This window comes from Protopterus annectens, chromosome 10.part0, assembly GCF_019279795.1.
Source record: "Protopterus annectens isolate FY-2018-M chromosome 10.part0, PAN1.0, whole genome shotgun sequence".
In the NCBI taxonomy this organism is placed as follows: domain Eukaryota; kingdom Metazoa; phylum Chordata; order Ceratodontiformes; family Protopteridae; genus Protopterus; species Protopterus annectens.
In genome coordinates, this window is record NC_056744.1 from 974,042,614 (window position 1) to 974,069,614 (window position 27,001).

Here is a 27,001-nt window from a genome sequence, read left to right on the forward strand (position 1 = left end):
ACTTATCAACTTCTTAGAGCAAGAAATCTGAACAAAGCTTAAAATAATGGGGGCAGTTTTAAATAGTGTTCTTATGCACTTAGAAAGTTTGTAGAATAACTGGATATGCATTTGCATGCATTTTCTGAAGGATATGAAGTCTGAAACTCAGATGTATGCCATTATTTAGTGACATCAGTCCTCAGTGATTTTCTAGAAAACCACAAATTTGATGTGGAACAGCCCAAAAGTATGAGCCAAGGATCTGGACATTTCAGAACTATGATAACAGCATGCTACAGAGTCACATGCCTTCAGCATATGTATAACAGCATGTCACAGAGTCATATGCCTTCATCATATATGTAACAGCATGCTACAGTGTCACATGCTTTCAGCATATATGTAACAGCAAGCTACAGAGGCATAAGCCTTCAGCATACAATAGCATGATATGAAATCATATGCTTTCAGTCTATAGTAGCATACTACAGCCACATGACTTTGGCATGCATATAACAGCATGCTAGAGTCACATGACATCAACATTTAATAGAATGCTACAGAGTCACATGCCTCTGCATATATGTATAACAGCTTGCTACAAAGTTACATGCCTTCAGGATATATATAACAGCATGCTACAGAGTCATATGACTTTAGCATCTATATAACAGCATTCTACAAAGTTACATGCCACCAGCCTGTAATAGCATGCTACAGAGTCACATAACTTCAGCATAGGCATAACAGCATGCTACAGAGTCATATGCCTTCAGCATATAACAGCATACTACAATCATATGCCTTCAGCATATAACAGTATACTACAGTCATATGCCTTCAGCATATAACAGCATACTACAGAGTCATATGCCTTCAGCATATAACAGCATACTACAGAGTCATATGCCTTCAGAATATATATATATATATATATATATATATATATATATATATATATATATATATATATATATATATATATATAAAACAGCATGTTACAGAGTCATATGCCTTCAGCATATAATTTCATGCTACAGAGTTGTATGCCTTCAGCATAGATATAACAGCATGCTACAGAGTCATCTGCCTTCAGCGTAGATATAACAGCATGCTACAGAGTCGTATGTCTTCAGCACAGATATAACAATGTGCTACAGAGTCGTATGCCTTCAGCATAGATATAACAGCATACTACAGTATCATATGCCTTCAGCATTGATATAACAGCATGCTACGGAGTTGTATGCCTTCAGCATATAATAGTATGTTACTGAATCATACGTCTTCACTGTATAATAACAGGTTACATAGTCATATGTCTTTCTATGCTTAGAGAGCAAAACATTTGTGGACAGACGTTCTTTGCTTTGCTGTGACACTCCTTGTTTGGTCAGTTTGTTCAATTCAGATGGATGGACAGGAAGAAATTATAATTCCTTGTTTTGTGGTGCCATTAAATGTCTTCATAATCTGATTTGTTCATTGACAGAGACAGTGATAATAACTGTAGTTGACATAGATGGAGTAGAGAAAGCAGCAGTATTAGTTTTCGAAGTCTGCCATTGAGGAAAATAAATAACTTAGTCTAGTTTTGTGCTAATGTGCAGTACTATAACATTTGGGAGAATGCAAAACACTCTGCTTTACCAGAGTCATAGGTTCCATTCTGACCTTCGATCATCTTTGTGTAAATGCTTGTTTTCCCTATGTATGTGGACTCTCTGGGTACTCCAGTTTTCTCCAGAAAGCATTCTGATTGAGTGGCTACTCCAGTCTGTCAATTCTTTTTATGTTACTGCTGCACAAAAATTATAAACTGTTGAAGTTTATTGATATGCCCCCTTAAGTAGTATTTCTGTGGAGATTTACGCATGAGCATGTAGCACACTGTTTTTTTTGGGGGGAGTTTTTTTCTGCTAGGCCAACTGGCCTGCAGAACAGTCACCCCCTCTTTGCTGACTGAGTAGTTACTGTTAAGCTGAATGAATTCACACTCTGGGTAGACACAAAAGTAATATCTTAAAACTAACAGCAATTTATCAGTCCAAGAAGTAGTGCTGTATCAGTTATCACAACTGAATTTAAAAGTGAATTGCAGGCAGTTATGTTCAGCGGGGTTGATGTTACAAGAAAAGATTGGACCGTCCAGGGGTTTTGCTAGGCCTGATGCTTCAGGGAAGAGGAGAGGAGGCAGAGGGCCTACTCACCTCTGGAAGATCCATTATTTCTTTTTTAATATCTACCCTGGAGGGCATTAATCTGGTAAGTTGTTTTGCAGTTTTTTTGAAATAATTCTTCTACCTAATGTTTCAAAGATGGTGTTGGACATGCAAGTGTTTTTTAATGGAGGAAGTTATGTAACTCTTTAATATTGTCTACAAACACACACACAGACACAAAGAGGTACAGAGACACAGACTCACACTCACATACACAGGAAGCGTCTCACACACACGCACACACACACACACACACACACACACACACACACACACACACACACACACACACACAGACACACACACACACACACACACCTGTCTCCACCAACTGCTGCCACTTAATTGATTGACTATGTACAGCTCAGATGACTTTCTATGATCAAGTGTACATACATACATAAATAATAGCCATATTAATATATTTAGTTCATTGCTGTCAGGGCATATAGAGTAAACTCTTTTATTGAACTGGAATACAGTGTACAAATTAACCACAGTTAAGCGCTTTCATCCCTTCTTAGGGATTTCTTTAGAACAAATTCATTCCATCTACCCAGCATTCAAATATAGTCATCAATTAAATAATAAATGAACACTAACTTTTAGTTATGTACTCACCATAACTTCAGATGTTTGGGATCCATCTCGCCTACATTCTGAATGATGGGTTCGGAGCCGATCCCTCGGCTCCGACTCGGCACGCTTATGCCAAAGAGCGAAGTCTCTTATTGGCTGAGCTTACTATATCCCAGGATGCACCACTGCCAGTCCCCCAGATCTAGTTTGTCTGCATACATGCACACATGCATACCCTGCTTATATAACATCGTCAGATGAAACAAGATAAAAACAGTGAAGCTCAAAACCGTTCCATCTCTTCTGATCTGCAAGGCAGGGGGAAGGCGGGTGGGTATCAGGAATGTAGGCGAGATGGATCCCAAACATCTGAAGTTATGGTGAGTACATAACTAAAAGATGTTATGTGATCCTATCTCGCCTACATTCTGAATGATGGGACAGCGTCCCTAGCACCTGAATCCTGGGTGGCTCACTGGAAAACACTCCTGAGTACCGTGGAACCAAACGATGCTCGTCCTTTAGATGCCACATCCAATTTGTAGTGGGAAATGAAAGTGTGCGGGTTGGACCAAGTAGCCGCAGCACAAATTTCCGATATAGCTAGCTTGGAATGAAAGGCTATAGAAGTAGCCATAGCTCTGGTAGAATGAGCTTTGATAGATGATGTAAGATGTTTATTCAAGAAGAATAGGCCTGAGTTATGCAATCTCTGATCCATTTTGAGATTGTAGCTTTCGTGATGGTTTGGCCCAATTTATTATCTGAGAAGGACACAAACAACTGGTCTGACTTACGGTTGCTGAGTCCTGTCTAAATAAAAACGTAATTGCCTGTGAACATCCAATTTATGGAGAGTGTATTCTGCTTCATTAGAGAATTTCGGAAAGAAAACTGGTAGTTCTAGAGATTGTTGAAGACAGAAACTAGAGCAGACCTTTGGAACAAAGGATGGATTAGGCCTGAGTGATACTCTATCTTTGTGGAAAATCAAATACGGTGGTTTAATAGACAGGGCTTGAAGCTCTGAGACTCTTCTTGCCAAGTAATAGCCACTAAGAATGCCGTTTTCCAAGACAGATATTTTAATCCGCATGTAGCAGCCGGTTCAAAGGGGGATGTTAATGTGAAGCACCAAATCAAGATCCCACGGAGGTGCAGGATGAAAAACTGGTGGTCTTAACAGACTCGCACCTTTAATGAATGTTTTGCATAGTCTGCTGCTCATCAAAGGAGGATCCGTGGATTCATGGAACTTAGAGATAGCAGCTAGTTGAACTTTAATAGTTGAGACAGAAGATCCCTGATTAAACAGGGATGTTAAGAATTTCAAAACCTCTGGGACAGGAGCAGTGATAGGGTCTAAGCCCTTGAGTTGAGCCCAGATAGCAAACCTCTTCCACTTACTGAGGTACAATTTGTTAGTGGTGGGTTTGTGGGCCGAAGATAAAATGTGAACAACTTCCGGGTCTAGTGTGTGACTTCTAACTAAGGTTGGAAGTGGAGGAGCCAAGCTGTCAATTTCAGAGATTGAAGGGACTGATGCCAATGTCCCGACTGATGGATTAGCAAATCCGGGATCAGGTCTAAGGTCCACGGATCGTCCACTGCATGCTTTTTCAGGTAAGGAAACCATATCTGACGAGGCCAGAATGGGGCAATCAGAATCATTGAAGACCCCAGTTGGGAAGCTTTTTGAATAACTTTGGGAAGGAGTGGAATTGGAGGAAAGGCATAAAGTAGCCCTGTTGGCCAAGGTTGTGCTAGAGCATCCATGGCTGGTACTTCCTGATGTGGAATCAAGGAGAAGAACCTTTGGCACTTGGTGTTTTGTGGAGTTGCAAATAGGTCGCAGCACGGCGTCCCCCATCTCTTGAAAATCTGGGCTGCTACTGTGCGGTTTAGGGACCATTCGTGAGGAGAGAGAATTGTCCTGCTTAATTTGTCCGCCAATACATTTGACTTTCCCGGGATGTGGGTCGCTACCAAGAAGCGGTTGGTAGCTACAGCCCATTCCCACACTCTCATGGCCTCTCTGCAAAGGGGATACGATCTGGTCCCTCCTTGTTTGTTCAGATACCAAACCACCGACATGTTGTCTGTGTGGATGGCGATGATGCCTTGAGGAAGAGACTTGTGTAAGGCCTGTAGGGATAGAAGTACAGCCCTCATCTCCAACACGTTGATGTGGAGAAGAGCTTCGTCCGGAAGCCAGGAGCCCTGAACTAGCCTGCCCAGACAATGCCCCCCCCCACCCTATCTGGGAGGCATCTGTCGTCAGGGTAACCACTGGAGGGGGGAGAACAAAGGGTTTTCCCTGATCCAAGTTGGATGTTTGAAGCCACCAGCGAAGGTCCCTTTTGCATACTTCCGTAATCATGATGTGGTGATTGAGGGGAAGATCCTGAAAGGACCATTGAGTTGACAAGAGCCACTGAAGAATCCTCATGTGTAACCTTGCTAGAGGAACTAAAAGTACCTTGGCAGACATTGAGCCTAGAACCTGTAGGACCATCCTGGCTGGGGCTTTGGATCTCGAGATCAGAGCTTGAACTTGGCCCTGTAAAGTTTGGATCCTTTCGGCAGGAAGAAAGACGCCATCAATCTTGAGTCTATCTCTGCTCCTATGAACTTTATGCGTTGAGAGGGCAGCAAGACAGACTTTGACCAATTGAATGTAATCCCCAGGGTAACACCCAGTGAGATGGTGGCTTTGAGGTTGTCCATTAGTAGATGCCTGGTGGTGGCAGTCAGGAGCCAGTCGTCCAGATAGGGAAACACTTGGAATCCAAGACTTCTCAGGTGAGCCGTCACTACTGCCAAACACTTGGTGAACACCCTGGGGGCTGTGGTGAGACCAAAGGGCAGAGCGCAAAATTGGTAATGACTGACTCCCAGGCTGAAGCGCAGATACCTTCTGGACGCCTGATGTATCGGTATGTGATAATAGGCATCCTTGAGGTCTATGGAGCACATCCAAACATCCTTCTCCAACAATGGGAGAATGGATTGTAACGTGACCATTGAATTTGGATTTCGTGACGGATTGGTTCAGTCTGCTGAGATCCAATATTGGTCTCAGGTCCCCTGTCTTTTTTGGCACTAAAAAGAACCTGGAGTAATTTCCTGATCCGATCTGGTCTGTGGGGACCGGTTGGATGACTCCTTTTTCTAGCAGCTTTAAAGCTTCTGCGGCTGCCATTTCCCTTTGACTGGGTGGTGGGTCCGGGATTCTTTTGGACGGTGGGGGAGAATGTGAATGGGATGGTGTAACCTCCGGCAATGATCCAAGCACCCATCTGTCCTGAGTGATTGACTCCCAGGCTTTTAGGTGCTTGGTAAGCGACACCCGACTGGCTCCGAGCAGCACAGCCGGGCAATCCCTCATGACGTGTGGGAGGCTGAAGAGCCACGAAAGGACTCGCGGTCTCCAGAATTGCGGGCCCTCTGCCGCCTCTGGGACGGCGTCTCCCTGAAAAATTTCCCGCCCTCTGCCTCTGGACGGGAATCTTCCTGCTGTTGGGAGAAAAACTTGCGAGATTTTGAACCACATTTTCCCTCCTTTGGCCTTGGGGTAAGGCCGAAGGGAGTGGAATAACGGGCCCCTCGGCAGATAACGTTTTTCCCTCTTGCTCACAGCGGGTAAGGGTGTCTTTCACCTTGGGTCCAAACAATGAGGACCCATCAAAGGGAGCGTCGGCGAAGGAAGACTTGAAGGCCTCCAAGAATTGACACAAGCGGAGCCAGGCTTGTCTACGTAGAGCCACGCCTGTGCCTGCCGCTCTACCCGCCCCTTCGGCCGCATAGGAAATGAGCCTCATGGACGAGTTAGCAATTGACGTAAGGATAGCCAACTGAGAGCTAACGGACTGGGCTAGCTGCTCAGGTAGGTTACCCGAGAGGAATCTGACAACTCCTTGACCAGATCCCTCTGAAGCCTGGTAAAATGTGCCAAATAATTCAGAGACCTTAAGGTAAAGGCCGCTGAAGTCAGGGTGCGCTTCCGCACCTATCCATACTCCTAGACTCCTTATTAGGAGGATGGGTGGGCGTTGAAGCCCCTGCCCCGTCGTGTTGTGTAGCAGATGCCACGACCATGGCATCTACAGCCACGCCTTTAGTAAGGCACTCCTTCTCGCGGGGAGCAGATAAAAATTTGTTTGGACGACAAGGGACTGGTTCCACGGTATCCGGATGTTCCCGCCTTCGACAAACTAAATCCAGAAGCTCGTCGAAGGCGGAGACACCCAGGAGGCGGAGGGCTGAGCCCCAAAGGCCTTGAGGAGCACTGATGCGCCCCCAGAGGGGGGTTTGGATAGCGAGCCGCCTCGTTGTGTGGGGATCTCTAAGATGTCTGCAAAAGAGACATCATCGGAGGACGACTTAGGGACCCCTCCGCATCATCCATATCAGTGTCCGATGTAATAGACTCGGGAGTCCACGTGCTTCCTCTTGCACGATCTCTTCCTTGGGGTTCCTCTGAAGACAACTCGAAGAACCCTCAGGAGGAGGGAACCCCACTGGGGGTAACCTCAGGCCTCGGGGCTCCGCTGGCTACGGACAGGAACTGCCAAAGACCCAGTCTCCACGCCCAGGGAAGGTGCTGGTAAAACCGGAGAGATGGCAAGAGGATTTGGCCAAGGCACTCCTCATGGCCCTGAAAGCGGACCCCAGAATCCTGGGAGTGTCCGGTCTCGAGCCATGATGGTAGACGGAAGTCCCGCAGCGAAGCACCGAGAGGGAGGCTCGGAACCAAAGCATAGGTCCCGAAACATCACCCTCGGGTCCAGCCGAAGAAGTCCAGCGTACCAAACTCGGACCCGAGGCCCGGGTTGGAGTAAGGGTCGGAGCCGACCCTGAGATCTCTACCGGCTCCAAGACAACCTTCTCCGGCGGAGCCGAAGTCGTCGGAGGAGGAACGGCAATGGGGTGGGTCATGGTCATCGGCTCCGAAGCCAACTGGGTCGGAACCGAAACAAATTTTTGGAAGACTGGGGACTGGAAAAGTCTTTGGAGCACCCTGTCTATATCAGAATCCGACATTCTCGAAGACCGAGAGGAAACAGAACGGGTTCGAGAAGACCTCTCCCTCGGCCCCAAGGGACTAGGGGACCGGCTCCGAGGCGACTCGATGAGAATCGGCGCCGAGGAAACACACACACCAGATTCCATCGGTGCCGAGGTAGACTTCGGCGCCGAGGAGGAAGTGTCTGAGCGGGCAACCCTCGTCGGCTCCGAGAGCAGTGGAGCCGACGAAGGTGACCCGCCTCTCGATGCCCCAGCCATCGGCTCCGAAGTCCGAGGAGTCGATGCTGGAGGCATCGAGGCAGACCGTTCCGACCTCGGCTCCGAAGTCTTTGGAGCCGAAGGAGAGGCCTGCCTAGGTCTCTTGGCAGTCGGATCCGACGGACTGGTCGGAACCGAAGCCCTTTTCTTTTTGGCAGGAGTCGGAGAGGAAGACAAGGCTTCTTCAAAAGAGGGTTTAATTAACCCCTTGAGAATCAATTTATTTTTCCTCTCCTGGAGGACCCTTGAGGAAAAAGCGTGACATACGCTGCATGACTCCTGCAAGTGCTTTGCCCCTAAACAATATACACAAAGTAGATGGTCATCAGTAACAGACATCTTAAAAGCACATTTAGAACATTTTTTAAAGCCCGAAGGCCTAGGGGTTTGAGACATGATGTTAAACAATTTCTGACAGGAAATTTAACAAGTATAGATTCGCTTGTGACAAAAAACCCAAGGCTTACAGTAATAGTGTGACACACAACTTTAGCTGTAATGACCGGGAACTTTAAACCACTAAAAGCTTTAGTACAAGGTTGACCGAAAAGGCCCTGGATTGTAAGGGGGGCCGAAACAAACTCAACCCAATCACACACAACAAATTTCACAACTCACACGTACACAAAGGCAGCGATAGCCGTTAAAACGGCTTTTGTGATATAAAGAGCAAAAAACTGACAGAAAAAGTAGTTAATAAAAGCTACTCAGCCCAGCCAGCTCGAGACCACGTCTTTGCAGTTAAGCGGCAAACGAGATCTGGGGGACTGGCAGTGGTGCATCCTGGGATATAGTAAGCTCAGCCAATAAGAGACTTCGCTCTTTGGCATAAGCGTGCCGAGTCGGAGCCGAGGGATCGGCTCCGAACCCATCATTCAGAATGTAGGCGAGATAGGATCACATAACATCACTAGTTAATGCCCATCAAATAATGTTCTACTAACCAATTTTCTTTTAAAAGACCATTCAAATAAAAACATTTTCATGAACATTTTTACACAAAGGTGGCAAACTTTAAAACTTATAAAACATTTTTAAGAATGTCTTAAAATTTATAAACACTATGACGTTATATAAATATGTATGTGATGTAAAAAACAGCACTTAAAATAGCATATTATCCCAAAACATGATTCAATTTTAAAACACAATTTAAATTCACCATTTGATTTATACCTGCGAAAATAATGGCATCCAGAGATAATTGCCATTTCAGCTCACACACATCCAATAATTCACTCAAAACCCTCCCTTGTAGATCAGCTCTTATTTGCTGTATTATTAAAAACCTAAATGAATGACTTGCATGTTCTAAAAGGTGCCTACTTAATGCATTCATATTCTTTGAATATTTAATATCCAATAAATGTTCATAAATCCTGTTCCTAAAACATCTACAAGTTTTTCCTATATAAAATACAGGACATGAAGAACATTTCGCTAAATAAACACATTTTTACTCTGACAGTTATAATAACCTTTTATAGAAATATGCCTTCCATTTAAATTAAATGTTTTATTATAAGTTTTAATGTTTGCCACCTTTGTGTAAAAATGTTTATGAAAATGTTTTTATTTGAATAGTCTTTTATAAGAAAATTGGTTAGTGGACATTATTTGATGGGCATTAATTAGTGTTAGTGTTAATTTATTGTTTAATTGATGGCTGTATTTGAATGCTGGGTAGATGGAATGAATTTGTTCTGAAGAAGTCCCTAAGAATCCACCTGATCTTTCACACACACACAGACACACACACAAAACCTATGCAAGCACGCATGCACTCATGCACATACATGCACATCCTTCTAACTGCTGCTGTAGTTACATGGGTTAGCTCTATTTTTATTTTTTCCTTGCCCACTAATTGCAGTGATAGCTACAGTAGAAGATTTTTTCAATAGCATACAGTTTTCATATCATGTAAAAAATATTTGTGTTTTACTGGGCTGTCCTGGTACATTAATCTACCCTTTGGAAGTCAAGTATCCAATTATCCAATATGGTTTGACAATTCTCTTGACCCTTTTGCAAGAAAGATTAAATAGTGATCTTATGAGCAGCTCCATCTTCACAAGCAGCAGAATTATTAATATAAGTGTAGTTTTAAGATCCTCCTAATTTCTACTGCAGTATTCAACTTCCACCCAGACTTTCCTACAATGATAAGAGGGGTGTCCAGTTCCCCACTATAAGCATCATACTAGTGGCATTAGGGTGTCCAGTGTTCCTTACAAAGCACACATGGTTTCAGTTAAAAAAAAAGCTTATGTGCACAGCAATATTTCCTTGCTACACAAACTCAGACATATTTTACACTCACATAGCATCATCTGCAAATGTCAGTGACTGTGCTAGTGACACCAGATGTGTTCATTCATATGCTATGACTATAAAATAAAGAAAACTACTCTATGCACATATTACATATCCCAAAATGTAAAAATTATTGGTCCTAAAAATCCCCAACTCTGTCAACGAGGACATACCTGAGCCCATACTTACCATCTGGAAGTTCATTCTGGTCCTTCCTTGCACTAGATATGTTTCTTTTCTAAGCAGCTGGTTATGAATTTAAGCAAGCACATTTGTTGCTTTTTTTTTTCTTACATTATTACTTTTTATAGGATGTTCAACAAGAAACAATAACATAGTTATTCCTTTATATTTTGTGATGAAACGTTCAACATCTGTCTTTGAAAATACATCTTATACTGTATTATACTGTTAGTGTGTAATTGGGTTATGACTTTTTTTGGTTCTCACATCTGCTAGCCATCTGGCTTTTCATTATAGTACTACCAGACTAAAAGGCAGTTGAGGCATGTCCATCTTACAGGCAGCCAGCAGGGGATTTTGTTATACATAATAACCAATCCCCTATATGCTTCAGTAAGTGCTTCAGGTGTGGGTGTGTAATGGTTGGAGCAAGGGGACATCACTCACTGAAAGTATCATGTGTATGGTGTAACCCCTCAAACAACCATGTACCCCTGCAATCAGACAGTTCCCATTATGTTTTTGGTCTCCACCAGGGACTCATTAATGGGAAACATGCCTTTCCTGAACCACATCCCTTACTCGCCCTCTGATGGAGTGGCAAGCAGGCACTGCCTCTTCATTACTCCCCTTCCCTGACCAGCTCCTACCAGGCCAATAATCAAATGCATCTTGAATAAGTCACAGTCAGGTCTCCATTCCTTTTTGCTGCAGAACTTGCTATTTCTATTTTGAATGGTGATTTTGTAAACTGACTGTGAAATCACCATTTGGGACAGAACTGCATTTCATATTTCAAGAGGTAGGGCTTTAAGACAATTGCTGAGAACGTCAAACCCAGAATTATTGATTGCAAAAATAATGAGCCTGGTGAATTTTGAAGTCCTTGCCAGTGAATGTAGATCTTTTCATTGTTATCTGCCGTTACATTGGGTTCATTCTAAGCTACTCCTGAAGGAGTTTCTGAACCTAGGTTCTATCACTCAGTGTTAGAGTAACATTCCTTTGCCATTTACAGTCATGAGTTGTTGCAGAGTTTGTTATAAGTATGCATGCCAATGTACATGATTGAGATTAATATTCCTTTGGCATTTCTTTGTTATATCTGTCCTCCTCGACTTTTTCCGCTACTTCCTTCAGTTCTTAAAGTCAGTAAAGTCCTTGTTTGGGCCATTGTATCCTGTGAAAAAACATGAAAATTAACAAATGTCCTGAGATTTTAGGACAAATATTGTTTCTTACATTTCCTGTAATAGTGATATAAAAAGGTTATTTTTTACCTGAAATGTTATGTGAAACAGCAATTTGAATTCTACAAGAGTGCGTTTTTATTTTGCAAAACGTGAATATTAGTCCTTTGCAATGATTGTATATATGGTTTGTTCTTCAAAATACTATTTTACCATAACAATGTCCCACTTTTGGCATTGGAAAAGGTGGCAAACCTAAGTCAGTGTGCACTGAAACATGCATGCTGAAACACCTACATTTCATGAAGGAGCCTAATGGTAAGTTAAGCTCCACTCCCAGATTCCCCATTGCCAGTTGATGATTTGTGTTCTGCCACAGTGTTGTGCTGAGTAAGACACCAGCCCTGATTCAGACAATATGCAGGGGTTGTGATAGGCACCTGACACTAGACTTTGAAGCGATTCTGACATATGAGGTGCTGAACAGCTCTAACTGATTGGTGTAACTGCCTGAGATGTTTCGCATGCTTGGCTCATTCTAATAGAAATTGCAAAGGTTAGTGCATTATTAAACACAGCACTACATTAAAACGTGGCATTTGTGATCTGTCACCATGTATGTGAGTGGGGAGCAGATGGAGGCAGTACTCAAAAAGGGGTAAAGTCAAGCATAGCACCGTAAACTGGTTGTACAAAAAAAACAAGCAGATCCACCAGCCAACAAGACTGCCTAGTAAGCTGTTCACTAGATATGATCACACACTGAAAGTTGCAGTTCACTAGGTATAAGCTTAAACAAACAAAGTGCCACCCCTACTTTTGACGCCACATGAGCAGAAGTAAATATCATCTAATTTCTGTGCAGGCTGGTGCATTTAACTCAACCCGGTATTCTTAATTAGACTGTACACAGATGAGTTATAGCCTCATGATATTTAAACACTGGCTTTGAACTTTGGCTAAAAAAGTGGTATATAAAAGAAAAAAATCTGGGGGTAGGCTATGAAGTTCTCAGTGCACCAAATAAAAGCTGGAGGATGACATTTTCTGTTTAGACATATGTACTAGAGTATGGTATATTATTATTACTTTATTCTGGCTGCTCTACAGAAAGGCCTACAACAGTAAGATGTTTCATGTTTTTCTGGTAAAGTATTTGTTGTTGTTGCTTCATTGCTGCTGACCTGTAATAAGCAGCTCACTAACAATATTAAGGAGTTACACATCACCAATAGTCTGATCTGGTCCATTACAGATATTAATTGATTAGACTTACCAGCCCAGCCTTTCTGTCTGTAAATACAGAACTGCCAAGAAAATAGGAAGAGATTGGAAAAGATGTTCTACTCTGTTAAGAAAACTTGAACTTGCATAAAATAAATGTAAAACTACACACTCCTCCCGACCAGCAAGCCATAAACTCGAAGTAGTCACAATCTTTTATTAAAATGCGAACAAACACAGTAAGATCCTCTTTTGCCTTGGCTTACACAAGCCTTTAAATAGTATATTATTTATTTCTGTTTTGCATTCATTTTCCAGTCGTTGGCATAAAATAAAGTTTAGTGGCTTACATGAATGCCACATTGTTTTCTGCCAAATTACATACTCAGCCCTAAAATCTGAACTGGGTAAATTCTTAACTGCATATTAAATTTTATAAGGTACTTATCCAACATGAGGTATTGCAATGTACAGAAAGCCAGAACATTTTCTTTGGAAGTTTTAAAGATGTACAGTGTCTTATTCCTAAAATGAGACATATTTGTACGGATATGGAAATAAAACTTTGCTAGAGAGTATGCAGAAAATCTGGATGAGTGACTGCAAATGATTTAAAGACTCTGTGAGTGTTCTACTTGTCTTAATCTTATTTCAAGGTCATGCATAGCAGTCATGTACCAGCAAACTGAACTGGCAGTACCAGATCTGCACTGTTACCCCAAAGGGTCAGGTGCAGTGACTGATTATCACTGGTGGGGCTGTAAAGATCTTATACTACATGAATTAAGATCAAGGAGATGGTGATGCATATTCCCTTCATCAGCATCCTATTAAACAGAGGTATTTGGTTAGCAACATTGTTATGAGATTAAGAAAGCATAATCAGGCTTACAACTGTTAAATCCAAAAGCATAATTCTCTCAACTACTGGAACCTAACCAGATGAATGAGTTAGATGTATAGAAATTCTGATAAATGTTCTTTGACAATGGTAAATAGTGACGGCTCAATGGATAAGAGGACTGGCATAATGGTTAAGGTCTTTACTTCTCAGATACAAGGTACTGATTTGATTGTGACCTCTGAATATTGGCTAGGTTTATACTGGTCTACAGCCTGATAGCTTAGTATTTACCTTTCACCCCCTTACTTACTGCCTCAAATTCATCCTACTTCCCTCTTCCTTCTTCACCTCTCTCACACTTCTTCTCTTTTGTACTCCTTTTCTCTCTGCATGCCTCTCTCACCTTTTCTCTGTCTTTTCCTCATGGCATCCTTTCTTGCAGCTATTTTCACTTGCCTCTTTTAATGTCTTCATACCTCTCTATATAATGATATACTGCTATCCCTGTAGCATAAACCATCTCAGTCATTATGACTACATCTTATCCATAGAGCTCTGCTAAGCATAATTCCATTTTTCCATCCATATTTTGACGTTGTTAACTGCTTCTTGAACTAAATGTTGAGGCATATTCTTGCATCTGTATATTTGTTTTTAGCATATCCTTGTATCTGTAAATATGTTTTTGTTCATTTCTTATGTGATCCTATTCACACGGCCCATGCCTGCAAATGGTCCACTGAGATCAGTACACTACCCTGGTAAACAAATATAAATAATTAATAAATAAACCATTACAAGATATTGATAACCTCCCAATGATGATGTCTTAAACATTAATAAAATGGACACCAGTACAATCAATTTGCATATTTTGGAAACTCAGGCACCTGTAGAAAAGTCACACAGGCAGAGAGAAAACATGCAAACTCCGTACAGATGGTAATCAGAGGTCATAATTGATCCCCAGACCTCGGAACAATGAACTAGAAACCTTAAACACTGAGGCACCCTAATATGGTAGCTCATGGCTTCATAAGGTAGAAGCTTATAGATGTCGTTTGACTAAAATGGTAAACTTAAGTTTGGATGACAGCAATGTACTACTGTTCAGGTTGGTTCTGTTGCAAAAACTATTTGCACATTCCAAACACAGCATAGCTACTCATAATTATTCCATGTAAATACTCCAAAAAGATGTGATTATATAATAATTGCAATAATAATAATAATAATAATAATAACAATAGTAGTACTACTTTCTGGTAGATTTCTCCACATTTAGCTCTGGACAGCTCTCATATGTAGGCAAATCTAACATTTCATTTAAAAGTCAGCCTGTTTTTTCACTTTACTTGCATTCCTTATGTGCATTGTCCCATTTTGACATTATCCCTCCCTTCTACTGTATCACAGATCAAAATTCTCATCAGCAAGGTTCCTTCCATGGTAAGCACATGACGGATGGTTTGTTTACCAAATTTATTAAATCATGCATGCCTTTCACAAAAGAATCAGCCTTTCAAAGGTGTCAGCATATAACAGTTCTTTTTATTTTTATTTTTCATTTGGTAAATCCCAAAACACAAATCTTTGTTTTCCCTCCCTGCTACACCACCTGTTTTGTATGGTGCATTTACTATTCCAAACGCAGTGAGACATAACAAATAAGAGACAAGTATGTTTATTATGCTCATTATGCTTATAATGAAGATGACAGTTTGAAAATACACAAACGTAACTCAGGTCTCATTACTATGATAGAGTTTATCTTGGTGTATTTCAGCTTTTGGTTCATCTGTGTTGTAACAAATGCTGAGAGGGAATTATATACATCAGTATGGCATACTCACCATTTTGTCATTTACAGCTACCCCTTCTATGCATGTCTGCACCTATGACAGCAGCTCCATTGCACAGGTAACGAGTTTATCATACAAGCTTCCCAGTGTACCATCCACCATTGCTAGGTCCCTGGTGAAACAAATCATTTACAGTTCAGAGTCAGTACCATTGTGAACACCAGTGTTGTTTTGATCTGATTTCTCTGGTGACACAAATTATTTCCAGTCATTAAGCTGCGCTGTTGTGAACAGTACTGTTATTCATAGGTCTGACTAACCTTTCTTTTTTACAGGTATTCAGATTACAGACAAAAAGTAATTTTTCTTATGAAGGCTGAATAGTAACCACTCAACTTGTGTGTTTATGTATTCCTAGATTTTCTGAAGATTTGCATGGAGAAGTAAAGACCCAAGCTGAAAAGAAATCTAGAGAAGGTCGCCCCAGTTCTGGTATCAAAAAATTCTTTGCTGCTATTGGACAGAACACTGTAAACAAATTTGGAAGGATTCGAGCTTCAAGTCTAGAACAAATACCTACACAATCCAAGAACAAAGGGGGTGAGGCTTCCTTAACAGATGAGACAAGTCCAAAACTGAAGAAAGCACCCTCTTTCCAATCACTTAAACTGGTAAGATCTGTCAAGCTATAATCCTAAAGCTGAGGTGTGAAAGAACTTAAATAAATCAAGTACTTACTTTACTACCTGTTAGCTTACTAGCTGCAAAAATGTATATTCTTCACTTCTATCTCTGTATCTGATACATCTGGGGCGGCCTGAGCCAATAGAAAGGGCTCTTTGCTGCTTCATGCAGCAGACACATGAGATGCTTGTTTAGTGACATCTCTGACATCCTAAACAGTTGTGCAGATTAGAGTTATGTGTAAAGCCCACAGCTTAGCTGGTTTGAAAACAGCCTGACAAATGTAATAAGTCCATTTTTATTTCTATTTTTATTTTTTAACTCTGATATCCCCAAAACGCTGCTCTTGCGGGTTCATGGAGTTTATCGCACCTGGAGCTAAAGAGAAAGTAAAAAATTTGCATTAAAAACTCAAAAACACTTCACTTCAACTTGAAAAACAAAGAACAAACACTGGCGCCAGAATAAGTTAAGCGCTTTTGTCCTGTTTATTACAGAACTTCTTCAGAACAATAAAATAATACACATCATTTCCTTTTATACAATCACTCTGCTGAAATCATTTCCTAAATTAACTATCCTTAAAAGGACATACATATTTAACACTGTAACCATTTATAAAAACGTTTTTCTATCACTCTTTTCAATAGTAATAAACAGTAAGACAGTCTTCAAAAATACACAAAAAATACATTTAACATGAAACCATACATATATCATAAAAAGCTTAACCAAACTAAGCAATATTAATTACTAGTCAAAAATAAAATTAATGTAATTTAAGTGACTTTTGACAGATATCTTATCATTAATAGCTGGTGCTAAATCAGCTTTTCGAAAAATGTGCCATTTAAGTTCTATTTTTTCTAAAAAAAAATATTAAAGGACCCTACAAATTTGTCTGTATTTACTTTTTCAACTACAAAAAAAACTAAACTTTCTAAAGTTTTCACAATTTACTGAATGCTTTGCTAGAGCATTAATCATATATTTTTTCTTAATAGCCAACATATGCTCTCTAATTCTATATTTTAACTTTCTAATGGTCTTACCTATATAAAAGTTTTCAGAGTTGGAACACACCACAAGGTACACTAAACCTTCACTTTGACAGTCATATCTTTCTTTAGCTGTTAAAGTATAACTTAAATGTTTAAAACAATGGCTATTCACCCCCATCATAAATCTGCACTGGCTACAATTTGTACAGGGAAATGTCCCCAAATGTGTAGTAACTTTATTTTGAGCTTCACTCTTAAGTCCCCCTTCTAACATTTCCTTTAAATTTCTTGTCTTTTTATTAATGAAATTTGGTTTGATTCCAGTGATTTTAGTTAATTCTTCATTGCCCAAAATAATCTTCCAATTTTCCTTAATCAACTCTCTAAAATTCGGCCCATCTATACTCATGGGCACTGGGAATGCATATTTTAATCCCTCATTCTTGTCTACACTTTGTTCAGTATTCTTCTTCTGGAATCCTACTCTCAGACTAGGGGAAAACCTTTGGTCCCTATTACTTTTAACATAATGTATAACTTCTTCAAGAATTTCACTAGAATACCCTCTATCAATAAACAGACTATTAATATCAAGTGTTTTTTAAAATACAGAAAACTTGGTCTTAACAAAGATATTAGTTTAAATAGGTATTTAAATTATCGTTAAACTATTTTTATATGTTTATGTCTTTTTAAATTTCAGTGTTAATGTTTTTTATATTAATTGATTAATTAATTGATTTGTGCTTTTTGTATTTAAGTGGAGTAGTTTTGGTGTTTTAATGTATTTCTGAGGAAGTCTTTTGACGAAAGCGTTCAATAAAGTGTGGTACGCTAATTTTGTGGCAGTTTCCTTCTTCTTGTGCCTTTATTGACCATCGGAGCCAGATTTTGTTGGTGTTGTCTGTTCTCCTATCTGGCTTTGCACCTTTTTGGTTGTGGTCAACAAGTTGTTTACCACTACCAGCCCAAATAAAAAACAGGTTGTCTATATAATGCCTGTAGTATCTAACATGTTTAAACAACTCCATTTTCTCAAAGTCAAAAATTTGACTATTATTATTTTTAAATAATAGTTGGCTTTATGAAATACTATTTCTTTTCTTTTCTTTTTTTTTCTAACCTGGAGGATGCAGCCCAACTGCCAGTACCACTAGCCACCCCAGGCTATCTTGTCCATCATCCATTGTTCCTTGCAAAGGTCCTCAAACCTTGACAAATTAGGAGACTAAATAATCTGAGCAGTTTCTTCGGAATTGCCATACTATGCATTATACTGGCTTCAGTTTTGACATTTTGCCTTTCCTGCATGCTTAAAGAGTTCTACTTTGTGGGACAAGCTACTTTCTGTAACCGCATATTTGACATTCTGCCATAACTTCAGAGCAATACTTTCATACTAACCTTTTGTAGAGGGTTACTTGCTTGTCTACTGATTTTTTCAGCAGTACATTGTACATAACAGTTGCCACTGCTTCAGTGTCAATGCCTGCTTTGTGATCTTTGGATGTTGTTGATATAAATCACTGTTGCAGTAGTGTTATTGACATACTGGAATCAGCAAGTAGGCATCTGCTAATCTGGCCTAACTCACAGAGCTCTGTCTACATCCTAACATTGGCTATTCCCTTCTTGACCCATGGACGCCTGCCTGTATCCTGGATACAAAGGACAATAAATGCATACCAGCTTCAGTTCTTTTTGGCTGCAGTCATATTGCTGTGTTTTAGAGAAACTGTGCAGTTGCCTAACCTGGCTTCAACCCTAGCAATCAAGCTACAGAAATCATTAAAAGTGAAATACTCTGTTGAGGAAATTTTTATATTACCAGCTTTTTCAACTGTTTTTGCTCATGAATGATTCCAAGGGAAACATTTTTTGTTTCCCAAGGCATGTCTCATGCAGGCCTGAAAAGCCTTAGCAAATGTATGCATCAGCTTCTGTATAAAGATTTGCATTCTAAGTGCCTGTTTTGCATTGGAGAGTTCCACTTCACAATAGACTGTCAAATTTGTGCTGATTTCACTAATAAGATCCATAGGTGCATGGTACATAAATCCCTGGAGGTCCTTGTGCAAGTGCTGGAGATATAGTGACTGTCAGCTAGTGTTGGAAAATCTTTTCCTGCCAAGAAATATCATAAAAAGGAACACTGCCAAAATAACTAGTAGAGGGTGTGACAACACTAAAGGAAGACTTGGTTATGGAATGGAAGAGTGTTCCCTTTGAATTGAACAGCGCAGAAGATACCATTGGATGAAGCAGTTTCCCATCCCCAGGCTCTGCATATGTTTTCTCTGACAGTCTTCACTCAGCCCTTTACAGGTGGGCATGTCAGCAACTTACACCCCATGCTCCCAGGTTTTACAGGTATGTTGTAAATGGAGGCTGCTTGTACTAAAGTTACTAACCCCAGTGTTCTTGTAGAAATAGTGGCTTCTTTACATGGGAAGGAGCTGGTTCTTTTGAGTGTTATAGTACATGATTCCTGTTCCAGGGATAAACAGGAAAACCAGTGTTGCTCCTCCAAGAAGGCCTGTGTGGCCGATCCAGAAGCTCCACACTACTCTTTCTCCAGAAATTTAGACATATGAGCAGAGGAAATCCACCGTATTATAGATCTTACAGGTCTCAGTAACTTTGATGTCTGGATTTCCACTCTCCAGGTTAGGCATTCTTTTGCAGTACTGCAAGAAATTGGCTGAAGGTCTTTATTTCTAGCATGACAAAAGTCACAGCAGGCCTGGGTCTCCGTGTTGCTACAGCTCCTCCCACAAAACATTCTGGGATAAATGGCTACCTGCCTCCTCCCCACAGGTAGGTTGTGCTGGCAAATGCCTATAACTCCTGCAATATCCATATAAACAGTGACAGCTGATCACCTTTCCATGGCCAGGAGAGGGAAGCCTGTTTGGTACTTCTAAATCACAAGTTTTTCAGTAGCCCTGGTTTAGGCTTTCTGAAGATGGCTGATGAGCATGACCCTCTCTAAATTAATCCCCCCTTTCTGAAAGTGTGGACTACCATTCCAGTCTTCAGTTGCCAGGGTAATGTCCTTACTGTCCAGGAAACATTAAAGTGTGTGTTGGCCATACCACCTCAACAATATCCAGTACAGTCAGCATTTCCATCTGGATCTCATTCAGTCTCACAGACTGGTCACCGCTAGCTTTAGCAGCTTTATATGAAGAAATGGATCCCATTCCACATGCTGCCCCAGTCACTGCCTCCTCAAAGCTAGGATGATCAAAATGTTCAGGAGAATCTCAAACTGCTCCTCTAACCTCTCAGCAATTTCTCCAGGGCATGACCAGCATTTATCCACCCATGAGTAGAACAACCAGGGAAATGTCCTTGCCCCCTCTCAAGTCACCTAATAGTTTTCCATATCTTTTCTGAGTATATCCAAGAGTCATTCTCCACGGCTTTGTCAAATATCACTTGTACCTACTCCCTTGTTTCAGTGATTGACACAACTGCCTTCTTTTATGTATGTCAAAATATATATCAGTTAGGTCTGACCCCCCCCCGACACACACACACACACACACACACACACACACTAGGAATGCATCAAAGTCCTCTTTCTTTAATTTCACACCTTCCATTCACAGCTAAATTCACCAGCTCGTCTCTGGGCTGCAGTCACAACAAGTACTAGAGTAGAAGCAACCTTTTGGCCACAGTCCCCTTTTGCTGACTCAACTACTGAAGTCCAACATCTGTGTTATCAATCTCCTCTGGTGTATGGAAAAAGCTCTTCCAGAGGTCAGAGTAGAACTGACCCCACACAGTAGCATCTGCTTGGCATTCCTAGGATCACCTTACTAAATTACAGTTTTCTTTGTCTGGGTCTGTCCAACCACAGCTCTAGTCACCTGAGTCAACTCAGTACCATGTGGTGATTAGTTAACAGTTCTGCACTACTACTGACAGACTCTGTGGCTGCCCAGTCAACAATGTCCATCATGAGATTCCGGCTTAAAGACAAAGCATCTCTATCTTGAGTAATTACTTTCCTGAGTCTTAACTGGGAGTACATGCATATATGACTTTATAACTCACAAAGATTACCATGACACCCTGTCCATTGATAACTCCAGGAACCTGTCCAGTTTGTTCATTCATAGCAAAAATTGACCCTGTGTTCCATTCGTTCATCTCTAGACTGTAATTACTTAGGCATGGCTCTGTGAATTTTGGCCTGTTATTCTGCTTCAGTAAATATTGTGTGTGTAGCATGTAGTGCAGATGCATTGTCACATACCTAATCATCCATCACAGCACCATCACCTGAATTATCATTTGACAATACTGAGAAAACATCACTTGATATAGTCAGTGTCTATGCACCTTATGCATGGAGGCTTTAGAATCCAGTGAAGAGTGGTTTCACAATGACTTGCACTATTTGTTTTAACTAACTACTTTTCTTTGAGCATTTGATTATGTTTTCCTAATGGTCCATTATTCCATGAGCTTTACAGAGTTCTTGTTCAATTGCAGTTTTGAAATTCTCAACCATATTTTTCACATCTTCATTATACAGACCACCTCTGTTGTCACCAAAATGTCTTTGGGGTGAGTCATGAAAATTGTCCATAAGTAAATTATTTATTTATTTGCTTATTTATTTTGCAATTTCAGATGGCTACTCTAGGGCCACATTTTTTTCTCTGCAGAAACCTGCAGAATGATCAGTCATGTGACAGCACCATGCATTTGGTTCTATTTCTTTTAAGTCCATGGCTTCGTGTAACCATTTGCCATCCCACAGCTGAACTGTGTTTAAGCTTAATATCTTATCTGAGTTTCACAACTGATTACTGATGTTCATCGTGCATACAGCTGCAGTCATAACAGATGGGTTCTCCTGCCGTCAGACGGGTCCTCGGTCGGCCGAATTCCAAAGTCTAGGTCTGGCATCGGTTGTCGTCACTTTCTTTCCTGACGTCAATGCGACAGGGGTATATAAGACACAGCCGACGCCATTTTCTTCAGTCTTTTTTGCTGCGCAGTGCCCGAAGCAGAAGCAGTTCGCAAGTGCCGGTTGGCCAGCTCCTGAAATTACGAAAATTTGGAAACCGAAGTCTTCTTTAAAGCTAAGTACCCCGTTGGGGAAACTTTTCTTGCCTCAGACCGATGTCAGACAAAGTTAACAATTGTATTTCTTGTGGGAAGCAAATACTGCATAAGGATTTCCATTCCCTCTGTATACCTTGTTTAGGCCCAGACCACGACGTCTCGGGCTGTCGCTTTTGTGCTACTTTCAATAAACGCACTATTAAGCGTCGGGCGGAGTTTGCCCAGCACTTTTTTAGTAAAGCTTTTGATTATAAAATGTCATCGGAGACTCCGACTACCGTTTTGTCCAAAAAACGCAAGGACAAAGACCGACACGCGAGGTCCGCGGTCTCCACCGACACCACGCCAAAACTGACTACACGTGGTCCGGTTCTCAGCGAGGCGCCTACGCAGCCCCTGACTACCGACGACACTTCTCTGGCGGTGTCTTCTGTAACCAAGACCGCAGGTGCCTCGGCCCATACCCTGACTACAGCTACCGAAGCCACTGTGAGTGTTGAGCCTCTTAATGTGGACAGGTCCACTTCCACCCATGGTGTCTTCAGACCCTCATCTTCCTTTTCCATAAAGGCCTTTACTAAGTCTAAATCAGCCATGCATCCCAAGAGGCCTGTTGCACAGGGCCCATCTCCAGGTCCCATGCCTAAAAAGCAGATGCTCAAAATGGCTGAGGATTTAATTACTCTTATCAGGGGTTCCCAACCCCCTCCGGACAAGAGACCCAGAGTAGAGGAAGATTCTCCCTCTTCTGACCAGGGCTCCATTATTTCAGAACATTCTGATGAAGAGGAACACTCGTACTCCCCTTTTGAAGATTCTGATGCAGAGCAGTCCATTCCTTCTGTATTTCCCCCAGAGGGTTTTTCTTTCGGGGAAACCTTGCATACCTTGAGGGAACACTTCCATTGGGAAGGCCAAGATTTTTCAGACTCCAAGAAAAGACTTAGGGAATTTCTTTTGCTACCTCAGCACAGACCTCTGGCGATTCCTCCTGTCTTGGACATACTTGATGATGTTTACTCAGAGGCTTGCCTTAATCCGGATTCCCTGCCTCCTGCCCCAGTCAAGCCTGATAGGTACTACAGAGTTCCTAACTCACACCAATTTCTTTACAAAAGCCATAATGCTGACCCTGAAACCATTTCTCAAGGCCCCAAGGGAATGAAGGCCTCTACTGCTAAGAATCTATTACCTTCCGAAAGAGAGTCTAGATCCTTAGAAAGGTGGGGAAAAAAGGTATATACCTCGGCCACCCTAGCCATGAGGGCCTTAAATTGTCAGTTCCATATGCTTAAATATCAGCAGTTTCTGTTATCACAATTAAGGAATAAAATGTCACAACCTGAACAACCAGATTTGAAGGAGTTGTAGGATATGATGCATAGTGCAGAACAAGTGGGTAAACACACTTTACAATGTGGTTATGATGCTCTAGAGGCCTCAAGTAGAGCTGCTGTTACAGGATCAGTCATTTGTAGACATGCCTGGCTTAGGGAACAAACCTTGCCTGATCATGTTAAAGCTAAACTACTAGATGCTCCTTTACAAAAGGATGTATTATTTGGTACTAATGCTGAGGAGAAACGACGGAAAATGGAAGAAAAAGCTAAATCTATGCAAACTGTCAAAGCTTTTCTACAGGTACAACCACCACGTTTTAGCAGAAATTGGCCTTCAAAAAACTGGTCCTTTCCAGCCACGGACAAGCCCCAAAGAGGTAGATACAGGCGCACAAGGGGCAGAGGACAATCTCAAGGATCATATAGAGGCAGACAATGGCAAACTCCAGCACCAAGAGGTGGCGAAGACAGTGCACAACAATACAGGAAACAAACCCAATGACTTTCCCCTTTGCATGCCAAGCAAGTCTCAGCTGGCAGCACCCTTGGGAGGAAAGCTGGCATTATTTTCAAAAATTGGCATATTATCACAACAGACAAATGGATCCTGGACATTATAAACAGAGGCTACAGATTTCATTTTCACACTCTTCCAAAAATGAGAGGCATGCCGAACCTGCCACACAATCAAAGGGCAGAGGCTCAAATACAAATTTCAAAGCTCATGGACATGAAAGCTATTCAAGAGGTACCTACTCACGAACAAGGTCAAGGTTTTTATTCCAGACTATTCCTGGTACCAAGGAAGGGAACCGATTGGAGACCCATTTTGGACTTATCCACCCTAAACACATTTCTACTTGTACCAAAATTCAAGATGCTCACCTTACAGCAGCTTCTTCCCATGCTGGGCAAGGAGTCTTGGCTGGTAACATTGGACCTCAAGGAGGCATACCTGCATGTCCCAATCAGACAAAGCTGCAGAAGATACCTCAGATTTCTTGCAGGTTCAATCCACTATCAATTCTCTGCATTGCCCTTTGGCTTATCTACTGCACCCAGAGTATTCACGAAATGCCTGGCATCAGTAATTGCCTACTGCAGACTTCAAGGGATACAAATTTACCCTTATTTGGACGACTGCCTGATCCAAGCGGACAGCAAACACATACTTCTGGAACATCTGGCTTATGTAACACGGTTATTGAATTCTCTGGGATACACAGTCAACAAAGAGAAATCCAGGCTAACACCATCTCAGAAAATAATTTTCATGGGTGCCAACTTGGACACAAACACCCAGATGGCCTATCTTACGCCAGAAAAACAGGGGCAACTAACTCAGTACTTCAAAATACTAGCAAATTGTACCAGGCTAACTGCAAGGAAAATCCTGCAGGCTCTGGGCTTCATGGCATCTTGCATTCTTCTAATCCCATGTGCAAAGTTGCATATGAGGAAACTTCAATGGTACCTAAAAAAACCTATGGTCTCAACACAGCCACAGTTTGGAAACAATAATACCACTAATCCCATGTTTGCAAAAGGAATTTCTATGGTGGGCCCAAGCATGCCAAACAAACACAGGTCTACCATTCTGCAAGCCTCAAGCAAATCAAGTCATCACAACAGATGCCTCAGACTACGCCTGGGGGCACACATGACAGACAGGTGCATTCAGGGCAAATGGTCCCAAAAGGAAAAGCACCTGCACATCAATCAAAAGGAAATGCTAGCAGTGATAAATGCAATTACAGCTTTCAAGGACCTCCTGCATCCAGGGCAATTATTGATAAGAACAGACAACACCACAGTAATGTGGTACATAAACAAACAAGGAGGAACACATTCATAACCCCTGTGCAGGCTGGCCATGTCACTTTGGAACTTGGCTCTGGAATGGCAAATCGAACTTCAAGCACAGTACCTGCCAGGTTTGGAAAACATGCTGGCAGACAATCTAAGCAGAAATATGACAGACCCACACGAATGGAAGTTGCATCCTCAAGTGTTTACAAAGATAATCCAAGCGTGGGGAAGGCCAGACATAGATCTCTTTGCCTCCCACAGGAATCATCAATTGACAAAATTCTGCTCAAGGACATTCCATCCAAAGGCCTGGAGAGTGGACGCCCTTTCTTTCAATTGGGCAGCACGGACAGTTTACGCCTTCCCACCTTTGCCTCTTCTGCCCAAGAGCAGACAGACCGAAGATGATACTGATTGCTCCAGACTGGCCAAGACAACACTGGTACCCACTCCTGAGGAGCCTAACACATTCTCCTCCCTGGACCCTACCTCTAATGTCTCTTCTACTGACTCAGCGCATCTACAAAACTCTTCACAGTCAGCTGAAAACACTCAATCTGGCTGCATGGAAAATTCCTTAACACCACAACAGACCCTACTCTCCAAGGAGGTGCAGGATGTCATTTTGGAGGCCAGAAGGCCATCTACTAGAAAGGCTTACTCCGCAAAATGGAAACGGTTTTGCGCTTGGAATGAGAAAAAAGGCCAGGATCCTAGAAAACTGAATTTGCCTCAGATATTACAGTATCTAGCTGAGCTGTTGAACAGTGGACTTTCATTTTCCTCCATCAAAATCCATGCCTCAGCCATTTCTGCAGAATACAACACTGATCTACCCTTATTCTCTCACCCACTCTTAAGACAGTTCCTCAGAGGGGCTAAGAATATAAGACCGCCAAGGAAACAACCAATACCAGCCTGGGATCTTAATTACATTCTAGAAAAATTAACATTGCCTCCCTTTGAACCAGCTGCATCAACAGATTTGCAATATTTGTCCTGGAAAACAGCTTTCCTTCTGGCCATTACCTCAGCTCGTAGGGTTTTGGAACTACAAGCCCTCATGGCTGTGCAGCCCTTTCTCATCTTCCATCAGGACAGGGTTTCCCTACGAACCAACCCGTCATTTATGCCTAAGGTAGTATCCAGGGTAGCTTTAAATCAGGCCATTCACTTACCTACCTTTTACCTCAATCCTCAAAACAAAGGGGAAAGGCTGCTACATTCCTTAGACATCCATAGACAGCTATGTTACTATTTGGACAGAAAAAAGCCTTTCAGGAAATCAGAACAACTCTTTGCGTCCTATGCTGTAGGAGCTCAAGGGAAGCCAATTTCCAAACAGACAATTTCAAAATGGATAGGCCACTGCATACGGTTTTGTTACTCCTTTCATGGTAAATCTGTACCTGCAGGCATCAGATCCCACTCCACAAGGGCCACAGCTACCTCTG

The 27,001-nt window shown here is 41.7% G+C and overlaps 1 protein-coding gene across 2 annotated transcripts in view; it reads left to right on the forward strand.

The window, feature by feature from the left end:
* The window catches only part of KIAA1614 (KIAA1614 ortholog), an 873,679-nt gene that overhangs the window by 692,905 nt on the left and 153,773 nt on the right, over positions 1-27,001 (forward strand). For both annotated transcript variants that reach the window (XM_044085741.1, XM_044085742.1), the window contains exon 7: positions 16,047-16,299. In XM_044085741.1, the coding sequence (XP_043941676.1) occupies positions 16,047-16,299 (253 nt within the window). The remainder of the gene's footprint in view (positions 1-16,046; positions 16,300-27,001) is intronic.